Source organism: Neophocaena asiaeorientalis, unplaced genomic scaffold, assembly GCF_003031525.2.
Source record: "Neophocaena asiaeorientalis asiaeorientalis breed wild unplaced genomic scaffold, Neophocaena_asiaeorientalis_V1.1 scaffold151, whole genome shotgun sequence".
Taxonomy (NCBI): domain Eukaryota; kingdom Metazoa; phylum Chordata; class Mammalia; order Artiodactyla; family Phocoenidae; genus Neophocaena; species Neophocaena asiaeorientalis.
Genome location: NW_020175490.1, coordinates 3,424,363 through 3,443,791, shown reverse-complemented (window position 1 = coordinate 3,443,791; position 19,429 = coordinate 3,424,363). Strand labels below are relative to the sequence as shown.

The window sequence follows — 19,429 nt, the reverse complement described above, 5'->3', positions numbered from 1 at the left end:
CTGAGTCTTAAAAATGTCCATCGATTGCTTTAAAGAACTAGAATCCTACAATATTTGAGTCAAAATGTGGTTTAGAGGCTGTCTCCAACGTTCTCATTTTACAGATGTGGTCACTGAGGTCTAATGAAAGTTAGGTGACTTGCTCAACAAAGCCCAGCTGGGACACAGGTCTTCTGCCTTCTAGTCCAGTGCTCTTTTCTACAGTACTATGGTATCTTTGTTCCTGTCTTCCTTTCTTGTGTAGTTAAACTATTTGCTCATCCCTCCTATGGCTATCTAAGGAAACTTTTCTTTTTCCTGAAAAGTTTTTCAGGTTTGGTAGGGGTTACCCCTTGATTAAGCTTTGACTCATATTCCCTGCACTAGGAAGGTGGTACCTCCTGTTCTCTCTGGCTAAATACTCCTTGAGCTGAGATACATCTTCAAAGGTAAGTGATCTTGTCAACCGAATTGATCCTTCCCAAATATCCAAGAAGGAAGTATAGTAGATGACTTCCTTTAAAAAACAGTACTAACAGCCTAAATGATGACTTGATTTCATTAGATGGTAACGTTTATTTTCTCTCATGGTTAAAATAAGATAGGTTTATTTTGATACATACAAGGTTCTTAATGATTTAAGTGATAATCTTTTATGATACCTAATCTTGGATCTCCAAGAACAGTATCATAATAAAGCTTCAGTATAGTGAATTAGAAGGTCACAGAAACTCAACCTCATCTTTGAATTCTCATTTCCCCTCCTTTCCTATAGCCAATTATCCATTACGAGCTGTTTTTCTGAAAAGTGTCTCTTAAATTTATATTTTCATTTCTATTACACTGGCATCGCCTTATCAAAGTCTTTATCACCTGAGACAAGATCCACTGACTCTCGATCCATTCTCAGATCCTCAGAGTCAGAATAACCTTGTTTCTCTGCTTGTTTGTAGTGCTTTGTCAAAAACCTTCAGTGATTCCCGATTGCCTCCAAGATACTATTCTATTCTAGTTTTTCTGGTATTCAAGGCTTCCCAACAATTCAGTTTACATATATCTTTAAAATATAATTTCATTATATTTTGTTGAGCTAGACTCTGTGTCAAGTTCTCTGTTTTCTCACTGAATCCTCATTGAATCCACATGGCTAGTAAATGGCAAAGATGGAAATAAAACCTGGGTCTGTCTAACACAATAGCCCAGCCTCTTAACACCCCTAGTTTCCCAAACAGAACTTCTCTGCCTCCAGCCAGTCTTGTTTCCTTATAGTCCCAAATATGTTTTATGCAGAATCAATTCCAGTCTCACGATAGAAAGTTTACCAGGAATTCCTTTTTTTTTTTCTCTTAGCTTTTCTAAATTCTTATCATTTTCCAGTAATCACTCATTGACTTATTCATTCAATTAATATTTATCAACTATTACATCCAAACCTATTTTATCAGGTCTTTCCCAAATATCCTAGATTGTAATTATCTCCTGCTTCTTTAAATTATCTATTTATTTTCAGGAGCACTCACATTTGCTCTGAGTCATACATTCCTTTACAATGTTAGCTGTACCATTTTTTCTTCTTCTTGGAGGACAGCAGCTGTGTCTTATGGTACTTTATACCATTCTCAGTCCTAATGCAGGGCAAGAAATATAGTAGGCATTCAATAACTAAATGCAGAATTGATATCTCAGTGAGTTAACTTAAGGTGCTACTTTTCAAGCAACCTACTAAAATGAGAGTATAGTGTGTTAGACAACAAAAGAGAATCAACCATGGAACCTAATGAATTTTGGGAAGACCTGGTATGAAGAGTGTTTTAAAACACACAAAAAAACAAAATAAAACAAAATAAAGCAAAAGGCTTCAAAACTGTCTTTTAAATATTGGCAAGGAGGACATAAAAAATTACTAACACTAGCCATCTTAATGAATAATGGCAAGCAATTTTGTCCATTGTATAAACAAAATAATCTAAGAAGGTATTCCATATTATAGATAGCTAAAGAGATCACCAGCTCAGTTTGTGTAGCCAAAGAATACTAAAAGATAAAATCATATACAAGTTTGTTTGTGAATATCAAGGGAAATCTGATACTTCCAACTAAACTCAAAGACAAAAATCACAGATACTGGCAATTTTATAGATCAGTTCTAATCTATTTTAGTGTAGCAAATAAAACATACTACCTTGAGAAATTTTTTTACTGCTTAGAACAATATAATTCAGCACATTTTAGAAATTAAAAATTTCATTTATCATAAACAGATTTTAAATGTCAACTGTATTTGTTTTAACTTAAGATTTATTTTATTGTATATATAAATAATGTATTTAATTCACTAAATACATCTACTTAACCTTTATATACAAATACTTTAAATTTCCTATCAAGTTCTTGAGAGAAAATATTAAAATTTTAATTTTTCTCTTTCATTTAAGGTTGCAGGTTCATTAGTAATAGAATCGTCTTTAAATATAACTCAAAATACATAACTTAAAATGTCTTTTAATTGATCTTGTTTCATCTACCTTAACTTTTGGGTTGGATTTTGGTTCGGTGGGAGAATGGCACAAACAGAAAAAGGAAATTGATTGATAAAAATAGGTCTTAGAGAAATAGAGATTATAAGCTAATGGGATCTTGAAAGGAAGCTATCTGAACTTGCCGTACAAAGGGGGGCTCATAACTAGGAGAGCATGTGACTTTTCTGTTATTCTCTGAAAATAGCTGAAGACTAAGAATTCTAAATATTTGTCTATAAATATTTTAAGTTTATGCCATTCTAAGTGAAACATAAAGCTCTTATCTTTGACAGCAACGGTGCTCATAATCATATTTCAAACAGAAACATATTCTCTCATTTATTTTTATTAAAATTTAAATAGGAAGAAACGACAAAAAGTTTAAATTATTAAGTCTCGCCTACAGTTGTTCCTATTGGGGTTAATACTAGAACATATCACACAGTCTTTTAGCTATTAGCTCCTCATCAGGTTGGATACTTTTTAAACTACCAGTTTGGGCACTTTCATTAATTATTTTTAATATATTTAATAAATGGAATGCAGTTAATATGAGATCAATACTTTTCACTTTACTGAGCGACTAAACAAGAAAAAATGATGTTTTATCTCAATTTCAGGTTATCCAAAAGAACTAGAAGTCACTGCAGAACCACCAAACAATTCTTTCTCGGAATTAGATTACCATGATATATTTCATAAGAATTCAAAGTACACAACAGATCTGCCTGACATAACTAATATCTGTGTGGGTGTCCAATTTTAACATATAAGTAGCCCACTAAAAATATTATGACTTTTTTTTCTTTGCTTAGGAATGAATAATGTGCCTCCAATATAACCTATACCTTTCACTAAAGGAGTCAGTCATTGAGAAACTCAAAGTTAGTTTCTATTAGGTTTCTGGATTTGGTGACCATTGCAATATCATTATCTACATAAATAGTATACATTGGCATTAAAATCAAATTTCTAGTTCGTATGTGTGCTCTCATGTATGTTCCTAATCACATGACTACTATGGCTCTTACTCAGAAGATAGCAATCTCTAACAAAAATCCAATTTTAAGATAACGCCAAGATTCTAAACACATTTGTAACAAAGCAAAAACTGTGTTTCTGTAAGATGATGATTATTTACTGACAACTCATTGCCTGAATTCTCATTCTTTTGGCACATTTCTTCTCCTTCCTAAAATTTCCTTCTTCTTGATCCCCAACTGTCTCAGTTACATGATCCTAAAGCTTTCCTAAAATGCGTTTGAGTCACATTAAGATGTAGCCTCCTTGGAGAGCGACAATAACAAAAAGCTATTGCTGGATAGAATCTGGAAGCTGATCCCTCCATAATCCATATGATTTCTTCAAATATCTCAAATTCTGGATGCTTTGTAAATTCTCTCACTTGTTTCCACTTTGGATTTCTCCCCTATGGAAGGACCAATTTGAAATAGAGTACCAAAGGCAGGGAATACTGATGATGTTCATGGACGACAACGTAAAACGTGAGTGGTAACACTGGAAACCATTAAAGACAATGTAAAAGGCCTGGGAAGTGCTTCTATAAGCATGGAGAAGTACTGCTCAAGACAATATTACCTCCCTTTCATCTTATTTTTCTAACCACAGTTTTCATAGGGTACCTTAAAAATTTCATTAATCCTATACTACTTCACACCAAAAGTCTAACTGACAATATTTCAAATTATGTATCATTTAAATTATTTTTATAGCTGCTTATTTTAATAAAGCAGCTATAAAATAAGCAGCTGCTTATTTTAATAAATTTTTTTCTTAATGATATATTTTCTATAGAAACACTTTGGATTTTACTTTTAATATTTTTGTAACCTCATTATCCATTATAGTTTGATTGTCAGTTACTATCCATATTTTACATGTAGTGAAATTAACAACTGATGACAATTTCCTAAGGCCTATGTAAGAATCTAATCCTTAATGGAAAACTGGCACTGATATTTAATGATGATGGAAAACCTTAACATATAACTGATAAGACTTGTGTGAAGGTTTTTATTTTTTTCCTATTTCATTTGTAAGTGGATATTCAAATAACTATTATGCACAGGTGGCAAGCTGCTTTCCTAATCCTGTTGGGTTAAAAAATATAAATGTATAAAGAAAAAGGGATTAAAAATAGGTGGGGGAGGGGTTTCCTTCAAATAAATGGAACCCATTCTTTTGAAAGAAAACTCCCCTCTTACCTTGGTCCTGGAGCTGGTTAGTTCTCCTCTGTCCTCCTCCTAGGGGAGAAATACCCAAAGTTAAACAATAATAGAACATGGTCTTGTATTAAAGTCAAGTTCAGTTCTGGCTGATCCCTTCCTCAGGTCTCACAAGACACTACCAACTATCTGATATACTGGGGCATTCATTGAATTGAACTTAAAATACATTTAAAGATTAAGCCAAAGGGGAATGAACATTAGCTGTGTAAGGGAGACAAAACTGTCTGCTCTTTAGTCAGTCTATTTTATTAGAGCTTCAATAAGCTGAAGACTGACTTAGAGCAGAGTAATTTATGGAAGGGCATTGATTGGGTAATTTTCATCAGCTGGAGTGAATCATGAAGGGTGTACCATGGGGAGTACCTAAAGTTCCCCAAGTAGAGAGGGGCATGCTGTGATGTTTCAATGCATTTCCCTGATGTTCTTCATGTCTTTTGAGGGTAAAATGATAGTGCTACAAGCAACACCATGTTTGAAGCAGTACTAAATCTAGTATGAACAAGAATTATTGTGAAAGTGAAAAAAACCCCTAATAGCTCATTAGATGGGAACATTCGGAAAAAGTCTGGGACATGGGTATGATCAGAAACTATGTGCTTTAGTTTTCTCAAAACAGGGAATCATAGGTTAGATAAAGAGGGGATTTTTTTTTTTTTTCTCAATGTGTCTCTAACTAGTACTCTCAGTGTCTTTGGAGAGAAACAAGGCGGCATAGTGAAACAAGCATGGATTTTGGAATTATATAATAATGGGCTCCTATTCCAGTTCTGTCATTTCTCAGCTCTTTGACTTGAATTTCAGCAACATCTGTCCACATGAAGATAGTAGAACCAATGTCAAGGGGTTGTGGGGGAAAATATATTCATATACATGTGTTTGGTATGTAGTACAGTAGTTATTAAATTTTATTTCCTTTTTATTTATATGGTCTCTGATATGGAATATAGTTGATTTACAATGTTGTATTAGTTTCTGCAGTACAGCAAAGTAAGTCTGTTATACATGATATGGTCTTTTCTTACTTGAATGACTTTATCTCTTTAGAGACCAATGTCTAGTTAACTGACCTTAGCATCAATTCCTATATACCCCTTGGCGTAATTTCAGAGATAGTGACCAGCTCCCATAAAAAAAAAAAAAAAAATCAAATACCAGACAATTGATTGAATTCTGTGAGACATGGAGGAAAGTGGAGACCAAGAATGAGCCTGAACCCATACAAGATCATGTGCTATTGTTATTTAACTTTGGGTAACTTATTAAAATTCTTTATCAAGTAAAATGACATCAAGTGAGAAAATGGATGTACTTTTGGAACGTCAGGTTGTCACAGTATATCCCAGAGATGTCAAAATGAAGGATGCTGTAGTCATTACTCAAATGGCTATTATGAAAATGTGCAGGGAAAAAACACTGTATGGCAGATTCTATATTACACATCTATTACTGTTACCATTTATTTAATGTTGGATTCATCCTATGAACTTTAATCACTTGAACGTTACATGATATAAATATGGCACAATAAAACTCCTCCAACTACAAATATACATGTTTTTTCTCATGTTCTTCCTTGGAAACTTTAACTTCATATATTTAATGAATATTCTAAGAATGGCTATTTTGACAAACCAGCCTTTATCCACTATACTCTATAAATTCTAAAGAATATATACAGAAATAGAGACTTTCCTTTTTTTCTGAAACAGATATATTCAAAAATCATAAAGCTGTGCTATAAATAGAAAAAAAGAGTAAATTATATTTTATGAAACACCTACTTCATCCGTGGAACCCACTTATCTGATAGAGTTTTTGATGGAATTATCTTTATATTCTGAAATGATCTGAGAATCTATGAATAAGAACAACTGTAGGTACACTGCCAGGCTTGGTTGCAATTACAGTGGCTATACAGTCTTCATGCTTCAGGGCATAAACTGATTGCTATTTATAATGAAGGGAAAAATAAAAAAGAAATTAAGTAGTACTAAAGTTGTTGGAGCTATTATGGTGCTCTTAAAAATCAACCCTCTCAAGTATTACGTATTGAACCACCACAGGATACCACATTTCATAGATCAATTTTTATCATATCTAGATATGGATATATATGTTTTATTCTTAAAAAAAAGAAGTAAGTCCTTCTACATGTATGTGTATCACTTTAGCTGTTTTATTCCCATTTTAATATAATCCAAAGAATTTTGTCAGATTTGTACGTTGCCAAAAATTTGATGTCAGTATATAATTTTAAATCTCTCTATATATAAATATAAAGGAACTGTGTCTATCTCTAGCTCTGTGGTTCTCTCAGAGAAGTTCTTTCCTTAAATACTTTTCCATTTCACAATGTAGACAGACTATGATAAAAGCAGCTATTTAGTTAATTAGTGACTTACTTAATTCCAAAACCTGATGAGTTTCTATTGATGTTCTGGGGGTGAATTTTCCCCCAGTGTTATTAGGTATCCACAACTTCAAAGAGGTGTAAGAGAATTCTTTGGTTGTTTTGCTAAAGACAGTGCAGGGCATGACTCAGAATCTCAGACTCTCAAAGTGAGAAGGGAATTTTGATGTCACTGTCACAGTACTCTCTAAGAGATGTGAGAATCCCTTCTATTTCTGTTTGAACAACTCTGATGTCGAGAATCATAGCCAATTTCCCCCCATTTTTTGGACCAGTTTTAATTGTTGTAAAATCTTTCTTTGTGTTGACCCGAAATCTACCTCTGTGTAATTTCCTTAACTTATCAAGAGTTTATTTAGTTTTTAATATTAATTAAACTTTATAGTTTCTTGAGCTCTTATATGGCTATTTGCAATATACCTTGAAATTATCAATGTTGCTGAAACTGCAGCATGGAATAATCATAGAACCTGTTCAGTAAGTTTTCAAAGTAAACTATATTTATATTAATAAGTTTTTTTTTCTTTTTTTGTTCTTTTCCTATAAGAGCACTGGAGAGAGTCAGAAGATCTCCGTTCCAATCTCAGCTGTGTGAGACTGTGGGCAAGTCACTTAACGTCTCTAATTTATAATGTCTTCCTCTGTAACAAAATGACATCATAAAAGGGTTTAAAGGAGCAAGTAAAAAATATATATATGTGGAAGTGGTTTGAAAGCTATAATGCTGTACTGCTACTATTATTGTTTCACTTTAGAAATACATTGCTCAGCAATTTTTAGAGCTCTATGTTAAGCTAAATTTAAACATTATGTCTTAAAATTGAACAAATTAAAAAGCACATTAATTAAATAATAGATTAACTGATTCTTTGCATTATATGATATTATCATTGCTATATCATTTCATAGTAAATAATTCTTTTTTTTAGTCTATGACCTTCATTTTTACTCTGGAAGACAATCAGGTCAGTTTTTCTTGGATCCCATTTACTTCTATTTACCTCTGATTAGCCTAGCCTCAAATATAAGTCAAAAGTTAGGGCATTGACTTAGGGTTCTGGATACTTGGTTTAATTTTAAGTTTTTTATTTCACATTCTTTTTATCTTTTAAATTTACTTTTCATGCTAAAGGTGTTAGCAACTTAGAGCAGCTGTACTTATTGATAATACTTTTTTTGTGATCCTAGTTGCAAATTCCTAAAAAGAGGGGAAACTAGGGACCGGGTGTCTGATGATGTCTTCTCTTAGTTACTAACAGGATTCTGGCCTGTTACTATATCAAAAAAGGATGTTCAGAAGTTGCAAATCTGTCAGCTCCAAATATGAAACAACTAGGCTTCTATAATAGCAGAGGCCTTGCAGGTAGTTCTTGACAGTTTTTATATAATCTTTTGTGTAGTGAAGCAACAATGGAGAGGGTCCATATACTCTTATGTTGTCTTTGAAAGTGAGTTGCTTGTGTCACATTTGTTTGATTGACTCCAATTTGATTTTTATTTTGGCAAACTCCCAAATAGTTAACACTTAGAGAAAACAGATTGAATTTTTAACATTTCTGTAAAAAATATTTGTGTATTAATTTCTTCATTGAGTACCCTAGAAAAAAATTAAGATAAATAAAATCTAGATTATTTCAATATGATGTTGTGACTTTGTTTGGTCAATAGTATTTACAGTGATAGATTTCTTCCACATTTTGGTATTGTATACTTTGAAAGGCAGAATTAATGCTAAGAAAATTTTTATGCCTTTAATGATTCTTTCATTGTTGAGTTGTGTGACAGTAAAGAAACATATTGAAATGGCTTTACAAAGTTTCTGAAAGTGTATTTCATTCTGTGAATGAGTCCTAATGATGAATTTTAGGTTTTCAGAAAGTTTGGAATCTGTCCATTTAAAATAAACTACTTTTAATCATGAAAAAGCTATTCCTGGTATTAAGGAGGATAAACAATGTATTCACAGTATTTCTAACTTCTGTTTTTATGATTATTATTTTTAAAACGTTCTCATAATCAATATAATGCCCATTTCTGAGAAGCCTTGTCGCCAGGCTAGGTATTTTAAAAACTCGATTGGTGACTTTTCTATTCAGGTGTTGCCAGGTGTGTATGACTATGTTTGTGGCAAAGCTATTTCAAATGTATGTTACTTCATTCTGAAAACAAGAATTATAGGACTGATTTTGGGGGAGAAATAAATATTTAAATAAATGAGCTACAGTTTCTTATCCCTACTTAAATTAAAGCAGAATATAATTCTAAACTAGGGTCTTTACTATTTCCCAGTTCATTCCAAATGACTGCCAAACTATTCTATATTCCTTCTCTTAAATATGAATAATAAACCAGCCCCATCTTGGCTGATATTGTCTTGGCCAAACAGACCCCTTTTCTCTTGCTTTGTTGTTCCTTTGTGTCCCCTTTATAACCTGAGCGCTAGCACTGCAATTGCTTCTGGAAACCAATCCTTGTAGTGAGATGATGTGTAAAGATGAGTGACATAATATGGAACCTGTCAAACTATTAGACATATATCAAGAGGAAACACTTAAATACACTACTAATATAGGGATAAGTTCATCTACAGCACGTTTATTACATATCAGATTATGAACTTTATCCTTAGATATAACTATATGTTTCCTAAATACATGTGGCATGGGTAGGTCAAGGCTGCTTGACTTGGTTGGCTATAGGTTCTACACTCACATTAGTTGTGTGTTGCAATTGAATTAACTTGAATTTTATAGGATATAGATATTCTTTTGGGGGATTCTTTACACTTAAAGTATTTGTTTATAAGACAATTGTGTGTGACTAAAGAACAACAGCTTGGAATTCTGGCTTTTCACAGAACTGTCAAAATTGAGATATAAACTTAGATCTCTTGTCAAATCAGGTTGTGAAGGCTTAAACTGTTAAACTTCTTTTGTAGCAGTTTTATCTTATTAAATTTAATCCTCTTTGAAGTGGTATAAACTAAAACAGCCACAAATTCTCCATGTTTCTCAGGCAAGTTACTAAAACATAGCTTCTAAGTGTAATGGAGGAGGCGTATACAGGTAAACACTGAATTTAAACTTTCAGGTGGTGTTACCTACGGCAGCCACAAAACATCCCCAGAATGAACAACTTGAAAACTCTCTGGTAAATTCTCAGGTGGAACCCAGCAACCATCTGTTGAATAAATTGGCAAATGAATGAAGGCAAATCATATTGGCATTTTTTTCTTTTTACAAGCGGGGAGAATGGAAAATGTATAATACTTGGTGATCTTAAAGAAATGCAGAAAAATGCAGGATTTTTTTCCTTTTCATGGGGAGCTGTAAATTTAATCATCTTTTAACTGCAGGAAAGAGCGAAATGAAAAATCTAAAATTTCAAATGGCAATGGAAAGTTTTATGTTTCCTACTGTACTCAATATCTAGCAAGAGAAAGATGGGATGCATGAATTCTAAAGGGGATTATTTTCCCTTGGGACACATTTAGCATTGATACCTTTACCATGTGACATCTCAGTTTGTGAATGTAAAATACTTGGTACCCACATCTCTAATAACAAACTGAGTAAGTGTTTAAGCATATCACAACCAGGGGGATTTGCATGTGTTTGTGTGTGTTTATGCTGAGAGGTGCAAATGATTTTTGTATGAGTGTGTTTTCTAATCCCTAGACCAACAGACTATGTTCCAAAACATAATGGGATCACAAAAACTAAGTTCAAAAACTAAGTTATCTGTAGCATCTTTTAATATGGCACCTAACAAAATGAGGGATATTCATAAATGAAAACATATCTCTCCCTTTCCATAACAGTTAAAAATAAACCCATACTTGTGTACTAATCTGCTGCAACTCGTTTCCAGAAAATAAGTTAAAATTATATTTACTTGAGGCCAAGTGCTGCTAAGTAATATTAAGTACTCACTTTAAATTCCTGTACTTTTAAGTTTTACTAGTGTCTACATTAAGTGCTAACAATTGACTTGTTACTAATACCAAAAACAGACTACAACTTTAGTGTCACATACAACATCCAGCAAACTCCTTCTTTCTAAACTTTCCAAGTACACCTGAACTTATGACTAAATATATCTCAGAAATTTTATGTAGGAAAGTGGTTCCTTCAAGATAATATATTTTTCACACATGAATTTGAATATTAAATTTAATACATCTGCCCTAAAAAAATACTCCCAAGTTGAAGAAACATAATTTGGCCTACAGAGAACTCTACTTACCCTGATACAGATTTAGACTTGAGACAAGTGTCTTATGAGGCCAGTGATTGTGTTAAATACTGAAATAAAAAGTCCAATGAAGATGTGCTATTCTAATTCCCATTCTTAGTACTTCCTCTCCCCTGCCATGATATTGCTGTGGGGGCTCTGAGTTGCCTGTTGTAAACTAAGCATGATGTGCCTGGTTTCAAAGGAGCAGCTCCTGTTGCCACAGGTTCCTGTAACTGGGCATCAGCAAGTCCAAATGGGCCTCATTTTCCCCCAGATTTCAACCACTGATCAAGTTCTTTTGGGACTGCTTTCTCTTGAAAGACCTTTTTTTTTTTTTTTTTTAAACGACAGATCATTTGTCTTATATTAGGCACAGTTCCACAAATATCTTTAGAGAAGGCAAAATTTGAATGGGAATTATCCCTATTGAATAATAAAAGTATAGGAGACTAGCTTTTTTCTTTTTTAGTTTTATTTTTAAATTTTTGGCTGCGCCACATGGCTTGTGGGAACTTAGTTCCCCGACAGGGATCAAACCCGGGACCATAGCAGAGAAAGCGCTGAGCCCTAAACACTGGACTGCCAGGGAATCCCCAGGAGACTAGTTTTTTTAATGTGGCTTCAAACATTAGGGTCAAGCGTAAAAATCTTTACAAAGGCCAGGAAAATTCTGAAGATATGATCCACTTCTTTGTTTCCTGGAAGTACTTGAAGATAATAGATACCATGAATATTTTTAAAAGGGGTATTTCTCATTTAACAACTATTTAATAGTCAGTAAATCTGTATTAAATAAATTACGATTTACTCTAAACAATCTTTATCAGTTTACTTATTGCATGGTAAAGTTGAGAGTCTAGAAACTAGTGTAATATAGATAAGACACTAAAGAAACTACTATTTTGATAGTAAAGTATACAACTTTCCTAGATAATAAATACTATAGTATAGTACGTATCTATACTAAAGTTGCATAGTAAAGTTGATAGTATTGATAGTATAGTCAAAATACACTTCCTCTTTCATCTAAACTTTACATCACATTGCTATGCCATCTAGAGTGTCTATTTTAAAACAACCTTTAAAAATTTCTCAACCAGTGAAGGCTTTTACAAGAGTTTTGGATTGCCAAGGGTACTGGAGAAGGGATGAGAAGGAAGTTCATGTAGAATAAATGGCATTGTGCATGTGGAAAGAAGATTCAGGAGAAATATCAAAGTAGGGAGATAGTGAAACATAAGAGATTTTACCCTTTTATCTCACAATAAGACCTGAAAGTTTTCTTTGGAAGGTAACTTAGAAAAACAAATAGTAATGCCAGTAAGATTTAAGTTTTTTCACTCACTGATATTTATAGCTTGTAGGTACACTTACCTATAGTTGCTTTCCTTTTTAATTTTAAAATTTATAGATTCTAAGTTTAACAACATCAATATACCTGGCATCATTCTATCACCTACAAATTGGAGAATCTATGTCAAATCATAATATACTGATAATTTCTGAGCATACTTATTGGCCTTCTGTTACTGAGAGTCGTTAGTGATAGCTTGATGGTTTTAACATTGTGAAATGCTACGTATGTGTATGCCCAGCAAACGCTAGCCTGAAATAAAGTCTCTCTGAACAATAGGGAGCTTTGCATATCATTCTCTGCCATAAAGATGGGTGCCAGTCATAACTGGTTTAATATTTGTTACCCTAGTCACAGATATATGCTCTGTGATGATCCTGATTGCCTGTGTTTTAAAGCCTACATTAAAGACCCAAGTCTTGATTTTCCATCCTGATTATATATCCTACTCTTACTCTTTTCTGTGACGTTTATTATGAAGCATTTTGACCAAACAGCAAGATCTGGAAATAAAAAAACTCCCTAGATCAACAGAAGATTGCTAGTCATTTGTCTGCATTCTCTGGTTATACTTATATAGAAGGAAGATTGTTTTCCTTTTCATAAAGTCTCATATTACCCAATGAATCAAAACAGCAGCGTTTGGAAGAAAGCCATAATTAATGACAATGAAACAGACCAGTCTCAATGTGTCCAGAACTATTAACCTAAAAACTTGGTTAAAAAAATAGATCTTGTGGGAAAACAGACTTAGTCTCAACTGAACAAATGAGGCAGAAAGTTTTCAAAGATACTCTTGATGAAGGTATGCCCTCTGAATCTTTCTCTGATGACTGTAATTATTTTGAATTTCGTCATTTATACAGAAGGTGCCTATTGGTCCATTTCTATATTAGTTTGCCTCTTTTGAAGCAGAAGGTTACTAGTTGAATAAGAATGAGAATTTAAGCTTAATGAGCCTCCTGCTTAGTTGGGCTGGGTGTGGGGGAGTAAGGAGGTGTGGGTAAGGTGAATGGTGGTTAGCCTTCAGTGCACTTCCAGTATTCTCAAAGACAGGACAAAATGACTGTGGTTTTGGCATGCAGGGGCCAGCTTGCTCAGGAAATTGTGGCATGTATAAAGCAAAGCACATAAACAAACTCTTAACCCAGGAAGCTGAGTTTAACAATTGCCTCATTAACAAGATCCAGGGAAAGACAGGAAAAGAGGGGGAGGCCAATAGCTGATTATTATACAGTTCTAGACAGATGAAGCCCTTCAGCCTCTCCCTAAACAATCCCTGTAGTGTGGATTTGACAAAGTGGTACATTTAAGAGGGAACACTCTTGCTATCAATGGGAGTCAGGCGCACCCTTATCTGTGGGCCAAATTCAGTCCCTGGAACTTGACTTTATCAGTAGACACAAGACAGAGGACAAGGCAGCTACATCCACAGAGAATTAATTAAGAGCAAATGCTACATCCAGTGAATGTAATCAATAGTGTGAACAGTAATCTACATATCACCCTCTGTTGCTGTCTCCCTTTCTATTTACTACTATTTCGATAGAGATTTATTTGCCACATGGCCTCATTGAAATTACATATTTCTCATGTTGCATCAAACAGAATATTCCCTTAAAGACCAAATATTCTAATGTCACTTTTAGTTTCTGAATGGCTGAAATCTTTTTGGGTAGAATTTTATCATAGATAATTTATTTGTTTGGCTTTCTCCGTGCACATTTCTCTAGTTTCATATGCGAAGTGTGTTCAAATAAACCTGACTTCAGTATTGCCAAAGTCTACACCCAAATATGTCTTTGCTGGCTAATTTTGTTCTATCTCCTTTAAAAATTGTCCCTTTTGAACATACCATGGAACCCCGCTCAAATTATTACAGTGTTGTTTGCAAACACAAAATACTGTTTTAACACAAACTTTTCAGTACTAGTATTTGTTTCTTATATCTGTCTCAACTTCTCCCCCACCCAGCACATATACCCAAAGTACATTGCAGTTCCCTTTTTGAAACCAATCATATAGTTTTGTATTGTTTTCACTCCTACTAGGCAACGGTACAGGTCTCATTACCTTCATTTTTCAAAGGCTTACCAGAAACATCATTTTTCAAGACCAGGTTCTTGGTTAATTCCTTTGGCAAAGATTCTGATTTCTTCTTGAATCTGTGCTGTGTATGAATCTCTCCTAAGCAGCACTGAGACCAGAGTAATTTACCAGTCGTCACTTTTGACCCCAGCTTTGCTCTAACCCCAGCAATTCAACAGCAGCCTTTGTTACTTAAGGAAAATAGGAAACTCTGCCTCCTGGACATAAACATGTGAATTTTCTATGTCCAGGACCAAAAGGGTGAAAAGGGCAGATTTTACCAACATTTCCTTAAGAAACAAAGTCCCACTTTTAACACATGTGGACTATCAACCACATGTGTGATACTTTGGTCATAAGTCACATTTTAGGGGTCTACGTGTGAACAATTTTGAATCGTTACTGGGTCTAATTTTACAGATCTTACTTACCCCATACTCCCTTTGCAACAGTAGAGAGTGTGACTTGAGTAAGCACAATAAAATCAGAGCCCAGTTTTCCCTCTGATCATAATTGCATTTATAAATAAATGTGATTTACAAAGTTAGCATTGATACAACTCAGGATTTTCTAAAATATAATGATGTCATAATAAATGAAACATTGAAATGGAAAAAAAGTGTTTTTCTAGAAGATATTGATTTCTTCTTAGAAACTAGCAGGCAGGCATAATTTTAAAAATAATGAAAAAATGTAGAATTATTACTGACACAATGAGAATGTAGATTTCAGTGACCAAAAAAAGTTGATGAGATATAGAAGCATATGCTACCCATGTTTTAGGCCCACTGGAAGCAGCTAGTGTTCAACCAGTTTGGTTTTTATATGGCCTTAAAAGATATATGTCAATTAAGATTAATTATTCTAAAATTAAAAAAAAAACCTGATTGTTGACCAAAAAATATGAAATGGAGAAACAGAAAAACAAACAAACATACCATGTTCACACACAAAACAAAATAATTCTCTCAGGGACATCAGGGAAGGTGGAATACTATAACAACACATGTTATATTGTTATACTATTCCACCCACCTTAATGAAGAACCCTTGGGTGTTGCTACTCCATAGCCTTTCGAATCCAGATTTCCTCCCACTTTCATTGTGTCACATGGCTTTCGCTGCTCAATGTATTCATTCATAGTGGACTCCAGGAGAAAGGCAAATTTGCCCTTGGATTTTCGGACACGAGCTACTCCCTCAGCTGTAGTCCTAGTGAACACTGAAGGCTCTGCTGATCGCATGTAGGTCCACATCTTTTCATACACTGCTATTTTTGATCTCTGGAGGACATTAAAATAAAATTAAATACAGGAAAGAAGGGAACAAGATGTTAATATTGACTGAACCGAGATAAGGATAAAGCCTTCTACGTTACCCTCTAATTGCAATTTGCCATAATAACATTATTCTTTTACAATTAGAAAACTGCCTTTTACAACTGTTTAAGAAAATCACTGAAATGAAAGACATTTAAAAGTGATATTTGGAGAAAAAGGTACCTCATGTCATAATAACTACCTTACTCAACTGCTTAAAGAACAAATTATTATTATTATAAAATGTAGACAGACATAGAGAGAGTTGTACTGAATTATAACAAACAAGGAGAGTTGTTATATTGTTTTATTTTCATATTTTTCCATGCCTCAAAGTTTTAATGTAAACCATTCTAAAAAAATATATACAAAATGTGCAGTCCCTATCAAGTCAGTATTTGAACACCAAAGGAGGAGGAGAAATCTGCCCTAGTTTACAAACCAAATATCCATAAAACAAGAATCAAACTAGGTTCACCAAAACATTTTTAGACCTTTTTAAACAAAATCTCCAAATAGAACATATATTAAACTTTAAAGAGAAGTAATTCTTGTTTTCCCACTTTATGTTTTGGAGAGTTAGTTTTTCTAATCCCTTGACTTCAGCCAAGAAACTTACTTATATTTTTGTTTATTTGGGCTGTATCTACATTATTTGCAGGACTTAATTTATCCAATTCATTTTGTCGGTATCTGCATTCATATTAGATTTTTTCATCCACACATTTTTTCACACAAAAATATATCCAAATGAACTCAAATGTCCCCAAAGGATATATTTAATAAAATAGAAAAGCCCAAATCCTGTTTGGTGTTTGACAATACAATGATACACACAGACTTTTATCTGGTGCAATTAATTTTGTTCAATAGCAAGATGTGGAAATTTTGCATCTGGATCCAAATTAAAAGTAATGGAGACTTCAGTCAAACCTAAATCTAAGCATGAGGCCAAATCCTGAGTAGCATGTATACTTATTTACACCAACCTTGTTTTGTTTACCAGAAGATAGAATCCAACAAGAAGCAGATCTTCAATAATCAACAAGGTACCCAAATGGCAAATTTAAGAATGCATGTTTTGGGTAAAAGCAAATTACTCAGGTGAACAAAGAAACTGATAAAAGTGGTATTCAAAATTTTGGCTTCATAAGGTGGAAATTTAGTAATCAATAAATCTATATAATAAGTCACACAATAAGAGATTTGCATACCTAAACACCAAAAAACCCCAGATATTTTATGTTAATGTATATTCAAATGGTGATAAATATCAGATAGGAAATAGATATCCTGTATCCTCTGAAATGTTTTTATGTTATTAACACTTGAAAATATGATTCAGAGATTCTGATATGTTTGTGTATGCGTGTTTAGGTAATGAGAGGTTACTTCTGGCTACAGAAATCCTCACATTAGGAAAATTCTATCCAGATATAATTCAGTTGCAAAGATTCTATATTGTACCAGGACAGAAGAGTATCTGGATTCAGAACCCTTAACCATGAGATCTACTAGGGAGGCCATGTTGCCAGACCTCATTCACTCCATCTCTGATAATGAAGTTCTCTTCTAGAGTATGAACTACTCCATTTTATAATGAGTTCCAATTTCTGAAAATTATCAACTCTCTGGATCACTTGATACTGATTGTGTTTAAACATCTATCCTGATGATTTCAATTTAGATGTGTTGCTAAACAACATCATTTAGGCATATAATCACTTTTTTTAATGTATTGATAACTTCACTTCAGAGTTACACCCCAAAAGATACAGAGTTCTATATATATTTTTTGCTTCACTATGTATACTACCTTGAAACCAGAAGAAATAAAATCTGAGTATTATTTTAATTAAATTTTTTTTGAAAAATTTTAAGAATATGAGAATCATGCTAGTTACTTGGCAATTTTCTACTTATTTTTTATATCTTATTAAAGGAAAAGAGAACAGCTAAACAAAACTAAGGCAGCAAAATGGAAAAGGAGTATTTTTAGGGCTTGGTAATTATGAAGATAATTTAACTATATGGAATGCAACATAATATTAAAGCAAATGATTTTTCTAAAGGAATAAAATACCTTTAGGTCATTGATATTTTATAGATGTCCATTCCCATATTAATGTGAGGAAAATTAGTACTGCTTTTGTTTAAATATATTGAATTACATATACCTTAAGTGCAAAAGAAGTTAAATTAATTCCTTTAAAGTGCAGAAGAAAGAGGAATCTGTAGTGTAATTATGCTTAATTTCTTATGTATAATAGAAATTATAAAATACACACTCTCAGTGGAAAATAGAGGAATGATGAAAGAAACTTTTTGGGAAAAAAATTTATATGGTGTGTCACTATGTTAATGTTTAGAAATTCTGATTCTGATTTAAAGGGGCATGGTTTAGATAAAATCAAGTCCACATGGTGGAGAGGGTGAGGTTGGGAAATTCAGGAGGTAAAGGACTGGAAATAATATCGCTGTGCCTTACTTGTGACTGTAAGAGGGTGTTTGCTAAGGAATGAGGATAAGGTAATTTTTATAAATTTGATGAGACAGACTAAAATGAGATTTTTGCAGACCCAGTAAGCTCATAAATGTAGTGATAGTGGGACTTTTACATCTTCATCTTCAATTGTGATATCTACTTAAAGATCAGGTTTGGGGAGTGAATATGCTCAAGGTAATAAACAAAGATAATATGTCATTTTTTTTTAAATTATAAAATTGATCTCAGATTTACTTGTTTCATCTTTATTGTGAAACACAATGCATGGGAAACTATTTAAAGCATTATTTCATTACTTATAATAATTCTTGTAGATTTAAAAATGTGCCATCCTTTTAATTTTTCAAAATTAAGTATTTTGCCATTTCTGCTTTTAATAGAAAATATGTAAAAATGTCATGCACTATAGTTGATATTTACATTGTTATCAGGTGAATTATTTCCTGCTTTTAGTAGCTTATGCAGCAAGACTGATGTTCCAGTAAGAGCTTATCAATGTACTATTTGATAATATTATAAGCCCTGAAATACTAATCCATCTCATTTATGCATTCATGATTTCACTGATGACTGAAACAGGTACAGGATAAAATCTGCACTGAAATGAAAATCAGTGTGTTTAAATCAGGTTTATAATAATGTAAAAGTACCTTTAAAAAAGCCTGTCATTAAGTGACAAGTACAAAATTCCTTTAAATGCCTCTGTGTGTATGCTTAACAAGTGGCACAGAACATGAAACATATCAAGTTTCATAATGGTACAAAACCA

The 19,429-nt window shown here is 33.2% G+C and overlaps 1 protein-coding gene across 2 annotated transcripts in view; it reads right to left on the bottom strand.

Annotated features, from left to right (window-relative positions):
* The window catches only part of GRIA4 (glutamate ionotropic receptor AMPA type subunit 4), a 522,548-nt gene that overhangs the window by 27,698 nt on the left and 475,421 nt on the right, over positions 1 to 19,429 (bottom strand). For both annotated transcript variants that reach the window (XM_024768905.1, XM_024768904.1), the window contains exon 13: positions 15,871 to 16,118. In XM_024768905.1, the coding sequence (XP_024624673.1) occupies positions 15,871 to 16,118 (248 nt within the window). The remainder of the gene's footprint in view (positions 1 to 15,870; positions 16,119 to 19,429) is intronic.